Raw genomic sequence first — 11,071 nt, 5'->3', positions numbered from 1 at the left:
GGTTTACATCAATGTAAGTGCCATTTATGCCCGTGCAAGGCTTAGTTCTCTCCCTATGCGGTTTCTGCCCTGCTGCTTAGGATTGCACTGTTTGTCACTGATTTTTTTTTTGTTTACTAAGGAAAGGTAACTTTCTGTTTGCAAAAGGTCAAGCAATTAACTATTAACCCTGCCAGCACAATCACTAACCTCCAAGGTCTCTGAGTAGAACACAGAAAATTAATTTGTTTTATCCACTCATTTTGTACCCTGCCTTACAGCCTAGATCAGATCCTGAGCAATCCACTGGGCAGTTCAGAAGTTTTCTTTTCCTCTAACCCCTCATGTAAAGGTGCACAAGAAAGCAAGAGAGAACTATACCACTGACAAACAAGGAGCAATACCTGAGAGATTTGTTCCTCATCTCTAACCTAATATGTCTAAGAGAAGCAGCATCACACCAACTGGTGAGTGAGGGGATACTGAGCAGAAGGAACATAGAATAATTCTGTTAAGAGATTCTGGGCTGAAAGTTCTTTTAGAATAATGAAAGTAAGCATTATCAAGACTGCGAGGAGTCTATTTATCAAGAGTGGCCGTATTCCAGCCATGATCATTTTCACACTAACAACTATCCATTTGGGAACCAATGGTCTAGATTTAATCTTCCCAAACAGGTAATCAGCACCATTAGTGCAGCATAACCATCTATTTACTTTATGTAACTCATCCCAACACTATGAGGGGAATTATGCATACACATTGAATCTTGTTGGGTGACCTTGGGCCAATCAGACACTCTAAGCCTAACCTTCTTCACAGGGTGGTTGGAAGATAAAAACAGAGGAGAGCAATGTAAGCTGTTTTGGGTCTCCATTGGAGAGAAAGTTGGGGTATAAATGAAGTAAATAAATAAATAAAGCACATGTGGTGCCTAACTGTGTTCCATTCCTAATCCAGAACGGGACCCATACCTGGAAACCTGTCTCTACATGCAAATTATCCTTGCTGGATTAAGGAAAGGGAGCATTCAACATAACTATATACCTGATTTGAGTGAATTTATAATCTCATCCTGGATTAACAAAATCAAGGTCTTCTTTAGAAAAGTAACCAGCATTACTATCCTTAAAGGCACTTCCTTAGCTTCCTAAAATGATAATCTGAGACAAAGAAAATTAATGAAGAATCAGATTCTGAAAGTGTCTGGAATCAGTATAAGAATAAATTGCTTTTTAATACTACCCCACTGAAACCTGTTATTCAGAATGTTTTCTTATTTGTTAATAACAATTAGGAAATTATATTTTATGGGCCTAAAATAACTTATCATTCTTAAAGAACTGATTGATGACAATAATATTAGTTATCCCTTTAGCAGTAGTCAAGAGCGAATGCAGTGTTACTGTCCTCTTCTGTTACTAGTGGTTACAGATCAGACACCTTTGGACTCGGATATGCCTATATCCAGTTAAGAGAAACAGGTCCTTCTGAAGAATTAACTGAAGCTAGTTATAAAACAAAAGGTTATTTTCTAAAGATGAAAAAAAAGATATGGGAATTATTTTTAAGTCAAATTTGACAAAAGAGGGGAAAGATTATTTGGGTGTTTCTGAGAACTTCTGACAAACCTGCTGGGTCACTTCATTTTTTAAAAAAAAGATACAAAATACAATACCCATTTCAGAATAATACAAGCAATAAAATGAATTCTTAAAATGAAATACATTCATATTTGATCATCTATTATCAAATAAATACATCATATATTCTTAGTCTAACCTACCTCACGGGGTTGTTGTAAGGATAAAATGGAGGAGAGGAAAGTGCTGTAAGCTGTTTTGGAAAGAAAGGCAAGGAATAAATGAAATAAACAAATAAATATTGATGTGTTGCTAAACCAAATATACATGAAACTAATCTGTATCTTTAATACCACTCCTGTTTTTCTATTCTCTTAAATTAAATATTTAGCTATCAAGAAAAACCCTAAAGCCCACAATTCATTCTTAGTAGGGATATTACCTGAATTAATACCTAGCATGCAATGAATTCCAGACCTGTTCACCTGTTCCAGACCTACATGACTATGTAGTCATATACTTGATTACCCATTTCAGTAACTACTCCCATAACACTTTTTAGGTATACATTCTCACATCATGTGAACTAAACATCATGCACCTCACATATCTAAAAATTTGGATTCTTTGACTTCTCAATTTTATGTAATTATTTTGAGAAGTCCCAGTACATTTTGATATATTTATCTAAATCAAATATTTTACTTTTCTGTAATAACAATTTTATTGTTGTGAAGAGATTTCACTTTATCAAAAAATTAAAAGGAAATTAAAAGGAGACTGCCAAAGATGGAACTACATGATCTAAAACCTTATAATAAAGGGGGGGTGGAATCTGATTTCATTCATCTTCCCAAGATTCTTCTATAGGAAAGACAGTCAATACAAAATAGAGTATATAGAAAATGTGATCGTGTATAATGTGTATAATGTGTGTGCAACAGAAAGACTGAAACTTGGAAAAGATGTGAACTTTTTCTTTTACTGAATTCTACCTCTTTACTAATTTCAATTAAGGGTCAGCCAAAGTGGATGTGGGGTCAGAGGTTGTGGCTGTGAGAAGTGACAAGGTGGTGTTGGATGGTACCATTGGTCCAGCAGAGATTGTCATCTCTAATGGCAAAATAGTTGATGTTCTGCCAAAGAGAAGTTGGGTCCGACCCAGTGGAGAGAAGGCAAGTACAAACTAATACTTTTGAATCTAGATTAAAACCATGGGAATTCTACATGGTTTAGTACAAAACAAAACCGTCAAACTATGTGATGAAAAGCAGAATAATAAAATATCTCTGTCAAGGACTATTGTTATTTAAAATGCTGAGATTTCAAAAGTTGATCATTTCTTTTTCCAGGATATTTTGAATTGTTAAAACTCCATAAGCTCAGCATTTGAGATGTTTTACAGAATTTTATAAAAACAGAGAATAATCAAAATGTTTCATTGTTACTCTATTCTTATGGGAAATACTGAGACAGCTTGTATTCGTTTCCTGAATAGAGTTCCCAACTAATACCAACTGCCCCAATGAGCATAATTACAGGTATCTAAAATAAGGGCTCAACCCAGTAATCCCTCATCACAATGAGCATGGATCTTTGCCACTTTCCAGCAGTCTCTTTAGAGAAAGAGCCATGGTTCACTGGTACGTAATCTGCTTTGCATACAAAAACTCCTGGCTTCAATTCGCAGCTAAAAGGACCACATAGTAGGTGATTTGGAAGCTGTCTACCTGAGAACCTGGACAGCTGTTGCCAATCAGAGTAGACAATACTAACCTCAAGACCTCAATAGTCTGACTCAGAAGGCAGCTTCATATATTCATGTGATTCTGATAAACTTGGTTCAGGGACAGGGTGTGTGACAGGATGGAAGCTGCACTGAAGAGAGGCCAAATGACCCCCTTCTCCCTCTTCAGCAAGTGCAGCTCTGTAGAGAGAAAAGGGGCAATTTTGCCACTTGGCAGCTACCGTAGCAAGAATGATGTGGGTGTGACCCTGTGAATATACTCCCTTGAGGTCAAAAAGGACTGCTGGAGGGAGAAGAACATGGCAAATAACACAGCATCTGCCTTTCTCTGATGGATCACTGGTCTAACCCCACATCTATTCCAAAACTTCATTTTTCTCAACACAGTTTTTCTCAATGCAATTACCAATGGCACAATAAGATATAACTAGACTGAAATGTATTTACAAAAGAAAAAACTAAAGCAACTCCTGAGCTTAATATTTGAAGAAGCAGCTTTTAGAAGGGAACTAACCCAGCACCAAACATTACATCCCTGAAAGCTGATTATCCACTCAGTTACACAGGTTTTATGCTGCTGTGACTCCATTGACTTTCTTCAGAAACAACTGGAGAATGAGGCCTATGGGCATAATGTCAGTGAGGGGCAATGGAGCAATTTATAGCTAATGCACTGTGTATGGGTAAGATGCTCTATTTTTACCCATTTTCTCCCGAGGGCTGGACTTTTGTTTGTCTGGTCACTGAACCTTTATCACAAGATTCTTCTGATCACAGTGTGAGCCATACTGCTTAGGTAATTATTGATTTATTCTGTTTGCAATTTGTCCATGAACAGCCCATGAGTTTCTCTCACTGTTGAGTTTACAAAATATATTTGGACAGAAAAGCTTCTGGTGCTCATCCATACAAAATACAGTCCAGGAGAGTCATCAGTACAAAATACAACCATATAATACACTAAATGGATATTAAAATATGTTCATATAACTCTGCATAGTCATCAGATTACTGAAATGCCAGCATAGATCAAAATAATTATTTCTGTAAAGATGTAAACTAAAAAACTTGTTTTATATACTTGCATAAAACATAACTTGCATACCACTATAGCTAGCTAGCAAATAAATAGCTAACTGAGATCATATACTTGAACTATAGAACAGCTAAGGGTGTTACGAACATGCAGTCAACCCAGCCGCTGGCCACACCTCCTCCTCTGTTAATGTCACCTAGCAAGTGTTCATTCTGGCTGCATCCTCTCCCCTGCTGACAGCTCAAAGCTTGTAAGATTTTTTCTGTTCCTTTGATAATTAACCTCATCACTTATTTAATCCCATTATTCTTCAGTTAAGCACACCACTTTGGTTCAATGGAATATTTTCCATAAATGTTTTGGACAAATTCCTACTTAAACATTCCACAGAAAAGTTACATCTGCTAGTTGCTGAAATTACAACAGCTTGGTTAGTTTTGCTACTTTTCTATGCATAGGTTTGCCAGCTCCAGGTTGGGAAATTCCTGGAGATTTTGGTGCTGGAGTCAGGGGAAGATGGAGATTGGGGAGGGGGGACCTCAGCAGGGTATAATGCCATAGGATTCAACCTCCAAAGAAGCCATTATTTTCATGGGATCCCTGTGGCTTGGTGTAATTCTGGGAAATCTCCAGCCAGCCCCTGGAGGTTGGCAACCCTAGTGGAGGCATGTTGTGCGGGGGAGGGGGACAGTTAATCATGTGAACTCTCATCTCACATGAAGGTGCTTCTGCCTGCCCTGTTCAATAGATGTGACAGACCTTCAAAAGAGTTTCTAAATATTCTAGTTGTGTAATTGCATGCCCTTCCTCACTGCAGGAGCAGCATGTCATCAACATGACAATATCCTTTCTTCATTTTTTATATAATCAGCTGATTTAAAAAGTACTTGTCATGGAGAGGGAACCAAAGCTGACTAACATAATGACCTACTTCTGTCTTTTTGCCTTGCTCAGGCCAGAGATGTTGGTGAATTTGGGAGAGGCAGGCAAGCACTACGGGGGCAGGTATCTTGAGGAAGAAAAAGTGCCCACTTCACATGCTTGCCTCTACAATGTCAGTGCCTCCCCAGCCCAGCTTCATAAACAGCTCTGGCCTGTGCAAGTCCTGATGGATTCATAATCCAGGCTATTTTTCTCTAACCTTGCAGAGACACTTTCATCTTCCTCCAACAGCTGAAGGCCCAAGCTCAACATAATGTCTTTCCAGCTCACCTTGCCCAGACAGGCATGAATATGAAACCTTTTCTTAGTGGCTTTTTGCAGTACTTTACTTCATCCACTGATAGGGTTGCCCGGTGTACGGTATTCACCAGGACAGTCTGGTATTTTGTGGACTATCTAAGGGAAAAGTTCTCTAAATACCAGATACCTATCATTGCCTCCTCCCCTCCCTCCTGCTTCCAGGCAGCTTGCCTGCCTAGTCTGGCTGCTCAGCCTCCTACGTGCCACTTCTGGCTGAGGGAAGTGTCTAGACAGCCCAGTCACCCAGCATCCTGTGTGGCACCGGTGGGAATGGACAGCCAACTCAGGTGTCAAGCCTCCTGCAGCTGCACAGCGCCACCTGGGAGTGGCCGGCTAGTCCAGACTCCCAGAAGTGGGATCAGCGTGACTACATTTCTGCAAGTGACATTATTGCGCTGGGGGCAGGAGAGCACGCACGCTCTGCATGCGTGTGAATAAAAAAAGATAAGTGTTGCCCCTGGGGGACCTCATCTGGCAACCCTATCCACTGAAAAAGGTGCCTGAAAAGAAGTAAAATGGTAGCACACCACATTGCAAGTACTGATCCCAATGTACTGATTGCATGTACTACACCCAATGAAGTGCAACTACAACTGATCATGCCACAATAAGTTTTGTTGGTCTTTAACTTGCTATAGGATTCTTTGGGTGTATCTACACTACAGCTCTGGGTGAATCTAAATTACAGCCTTAAAGTGGTTTAATAGTGCTGTACATAGGACAGGAAAATAAGAAAACATACCACAACTAGTTTTAAAATTTCCAAGTGTTAACAAAACCTTAGGGGGGGAAAGAATCCTCTATGTTTTCAATCCTCTGCCAGTGTCACCTTCCACTATTGCTGCTGGCCAGTAGATAACCTTCAGGAATTCCTCCACTCCCATCACCATTGGAACATTCAGTTCTCTTCTGCTGATGTGACCGTTGATTCCTGAAGGGGGTGGATGCATCTTAGTCTGGCCTCTCAGCTTTGACCATTTTTCCTTGACTCTCCCCGGAGTTTAAACTCTTGACCAAGCCTGCACTCCAGATGGTGTTGCTCTCAGCTTCACTGACACATTCAAAGTCCTTCACTGCATTAAGTGTATATCCAAGAGGGATAGTTCAACTAACCCTGGTTAGTACTGGGAAGCAGAAGAAGGCAATGGTAAAGTACTTCTGCTAATTTCTTACCTTGAAAACCCTATGATGAGACAATCCAAAATGAAAAAAGATAGAATGCTGGAAGACAGGACCCCCAGGTCAGATGGCACTCAATTGGCTATTGGGGAAGAGCCACGGACAAGTACGAATAGCACTATTCTTAATGATGGTACGGGATTAAAGCCAAAAGGATGTCCAGTTGCAGATGTAAATAGATGCAAAAGAAACATCCAAAGCTGTGCGACACACATAATAGCAACTTGGACCATTAGAAGTATGAAGCCAGGTAAGCTAGAAATTGTAAAACAAGAAATGGAACATTTAAACATTGCAGTCCTGGGTGCTAGTGAACTAATGTGGACCAACTCGGGACATTTTCAGTCAGAAAACAGCAGTGTTTTACTGCGGAAATGAAAAGAAATGGTGTTGCTCTAATAATGAGGCGAGACATAGCACAAGCAGTCAAGAGCTACAACACAAAGTCTGACCAAGTAATATAAATCAAACTTCAGAGAAAGCCTGTTAACATAACCATCATTCAAGTTTATGCTCCAACTACAGATTATGAGGAAGAAAGTGAAAATTTTACACAAGTGTCCAAGAAGAAATTGATCATACATCTAAACAAGATATGCTGATAATCATAGGTGACTGGAATGCAAAAGTAGGAGGTAAAGCAGAATCAAACATAGTTGGAAAATTTGGACTAGGATCACAAAATTAAGCAGGAGAGCAACTCGAAGTTTGTGAAGCCAATAACCTGTCCATTGCTAATACATGCTTCAGGCAATCAAAAGATGATTGTATATGTGGAAATCACCAGGTGACCAATACAGGAACCAAATAGATTACATAACTGGAAGAAGATGGAGAAGCTCTATTCTTTCTGCTAAAACAAGACCAGGAGCTGTTTGCAATACAGATTATTAGTTGCTAATATAAAAAATTAGAATAAAGCTGAAAAGAAACATTAAAAGAATCATAGTGCAAAATACAATCTAAATAATATTCCTGAAGAATTTAAAGACCAGGTAAAGAACAGATTTGCAATACTAAGTTTAATTGATCATGAGCCAGAAGAGCTATGAGCTAAAACCAGAGATATTATCAAGGAAGAAGGTGCAACGACTATTCCTGTAGCCAAAAGAAAGCAGAAGCCTAAATGGATGACTGAATAAACTTTTAAAATTGCTAAATATAGACGAGAAGCAAAAGCAAAAGGTGACAGAAATAGGGTCAAAATTCTAAATGCAACTTTTCAGCTACATGCGCACAGAGACAAAGAAATCTATTACAATAACCAGTGCAAAGAAATAGAAGACAACAAGAAAAAAGGAAGAACAAGAGATCTGTTCCAAAAGAGCCAAGAATCTGTCAACAGGTATGGAAAAGAAAACAATGGCCCAAGGACCGGAAATGCTCAGTCTACATTCCAATTTCAAAAAAGGGGGATGCCAAAGAGTGCAGCAACTATCATTAATTTCCCATGCAAGCAAAGTGATGCTCAAAATTCTACAGCAAAGACTCTTACCATATATGGAACGAGAAATGCTAGACATTCAAGCAGGATTCAGAAAAGGAAGAGGCTCCAGAGATCACACTGCAAATTTACAATGGCTAATGAAACATACCAGGGAATTTCAGAAGAAAATCAGCCTGTTTTTTATAGATTACAGCCAAGCTTTTGACTGTGTAAATCATGAAAAGCTATGGAGAATCTTAAAAGAAATGGGGGTGCCACAACATCAGATTGTTTTGATGCACAACCTGTACTCTGGACAAGAGGCTACTGTCAGGACAGAATATGGGGGAAACAGTATGGTTTCCAATTGGCAAGGGTGTCAGACAAGGATGCATATTATCTCCCTACCTGTTCAACCTCAGTGCAGAGGAAAGCTGGATTAGATCTAGAAGAAGGTGAAGTGAAAATTGGTGGAAGGAACATTAACAATTTGAGATATGCAGATGACACCACATTACTGGCAGAAAATAGTGAAGACTTGAAACAGCTACTGATGAAGGTTAAAGGAGAAAGCACCAAAGCAGGATTACAGCTGAACATCAAGAAGACAAAAGGAATGACTAATGAGGAGTCACACAATTTTAGTAACAGTGAGGAAATTGAAATTGTTCAAGATTTTTTATTCCTTGGCTCAATCATCAACCAAAAGGGAGACTGCAATGAAGAAATCAGAAGAAGAATGAGACTTGGAAGAGCAGCTGTGAGGGAGCTAGATAAGATCCATAGAGTTAAAGATGTCTCTCTGGGAACCAAGATCAAGATAATCCAAACTGTGGTATTCCCCATTACTATGTATGGATGTGAAAGTTGGAGGGTGAAGAAAGCTGACAGGAAGAAAATTGATTCATTTGAAATGTGGTGCTGGAGGAGAGTTTTTCCATGGACAGCCAAAAAGACAAATAAGTGGGTACTAGATCAAATCAAGCCTAAATTCTCCCTCGAAGCTAAAATGACAAAACTAAGGCTATTGTACTTTGGTCACATCATGAGAAAACAAGGTTCTCTGGAAACGTCAATAATGCTAGGAAAAGTGGAAGGCAGTAGGAAAAGAGAAAGACCTAAAACAAGATGGCTTGTCAATAAAAGAAGCCACATCCTCCAGTTTGCAGGATCTCAGCAAGTCTGTTAATGATAGGATGTTTTGGAGGTCTTTCATTCATAGGGTCCCCATAGGTCGGTGGTGACTTGACGGCACATAACACACACACGTTTTCAATGCTCATCATCTTATTGCTTAACCTGATCAAATAAGAAACAATAATCCTTAAGGTATCGAGTCGGGGTTTCTTGAATTCCGTGTATGCTTCCTAGGGGTAATAATGAAATAGTTCGTTGACAAATTAGGGACCTCCCACAAAAAAGTACAATTTAGGAAAGCATTCCTGGTTCTCTAGGAAATATAGCTAATCTCAAGTCTGATCAGCTGGTCTGATTAAGAAGTCTAGCCTTCCAACTCCTGATGATCAAATAAATTGTTGTATGTTTAGAAACCGTAAGAAATGTGAGCCACTATCCGACAGAGCACGAGTATACTTCCTTTATTATGTACAGGATTGTTGCTGTTGGGTTTCAAGTGTGCATCCTGGTTTCCAGCCCTTTTAAATGTTGTGCTGTCATTCTTTCAAGCTTTCCATGGCAACCCTCAAAAGCCGCATCTTTGTGCTTTGAGTTAAAATCCAGAATTCTAATGAGTCTGTTCAGAACACAACTACTTTCTAGGCAATATAAAACTTGACATTGTTCCAGTACTGGAATTCATCTTATTCATTTATTTTACTTCATTTATACTCTGCCATTCTCCCTGCTGGGGACCCAACACAGCTTACATCATTCTCCTGTCCTTCATTTTACCTTCATGACAACCCTGTGAGGTAGGTTAGGCCAAGAGTGTGTGATGGGCTCTGCTTGCCTGCTTCCATGGCAGAACAGGGAATCAAACCTGGGTCCATCACTCTAGCCACTCCACCACACTGGCTCTCAGAAACTATTCTGTAATTATATGTACCCAATGTACATTGTTTAATGTAATGAGTCCACTGTGGATCCACATGCTTTTTTTATTATTGGCCAGGCATACAACCTGCTGAAGGAATAACATTTTTCATTTCCATCAGTAGCTGGCTGTGCAGAATGCTCACTGGCTGGCCCTTGTGGTGTTTATGAAGGCACTTCCTGTTGGAAATACAATGTCTTGTGTACAGAGAAGGCAGAAGACACAGAATGCCTGCAGGGGGCAGCAAATCTGACAGATATACAGCAAAATAAGATCCTTTTTTCTGCCTCTCCTGTGTCCTCCTTGCATGTTTCCAGATTGATATTCTTAGGCTACTTCCTGCTTCTTCCCGGAAGTCCCTCTCTCCCAGTTTAGTAAGGTAGTGTCTATTCTGTTTCTCTGCTTTATGTCAAAGTTTGTAGTTCCTGAATAAACTCTCATTCACTCCTTAATCAGACTCAAGATCATTCCTATCCTAAGATATACCAGAGCCTACACTTCCCACCTCTCCTGCCCAGATCAAAGTCTGAAGGGTTTTTTTAAAGTGGCTTTTTTAAAGGCAACAGATAAGTAAGTGCTTAGCCAGATAAACATGACAGCCACATTTAAGCCAACAGCTTGTCCTAAGCTTTTGTGTGTGCGCGCGCGCGTGTGTGTTCCGGCAGTTCCCCAAAGAGGTCACATTTCAGGTGGCCCCACCACCTGACTCTCAGCCATTTTGGGCCCGTTTCAGCCTGGATTGGGGCCGAAATGGCCCGGATCAGGCCTCTGACAGGTGGTGGATTACTCTCCCACTCAGCAGCAGCCCGATCCTGACCATTTTGGG

The 11,071-nt window shown here is 39.8% G+C and overlaps 1 protein-coding gene across 1 annotated transcript in view; it reads left to right on the top strand.

The window, feature by feature from the left end:
* Positions 1-234: 234 nt before the first annotated feature.
* The window catches only part of LOC129332803 (allantoinase, mitochondrial-like), a 31,206-nt gene continuing 20,369 nt past the window's right edge, over positions 235-11,071 (top strand). Inside the window, exons 1-2 of the mRNA XM_054984064.1 lie at positions 235-446; positions 2,580-2,737. Of these exons, the coding sequence (XP_054840039.1) occupies positions 416-446; positions 2,580-2,737 (189 nt within the window). The 5' untranslated portion in view covers positions 235-415. The remainder of the gene's footprint in view (positions 447-2,579; positions 2,738-11,071) is intronic.

This window comes from Eublepharis macularius, chromosome 6 (assembly GCF_028583425.1).
Source record: "Eublepharis macularius isolate TG4126 chromosome 6, MPM_Emac_v1.0, whole genome shotgun sequence".
Lineage (NCBI taxonomy): Eukaryota > Metazoa > Chordata > Lepidosauria > Squamata > Eublepharidae > Eublepharis > Eublepharis macularius.
The sequence above is the reverse complement of the archived record's forward strand: the minus strand, read 5'-3'. Positions and strand labels throughout refer to the sequence as shown.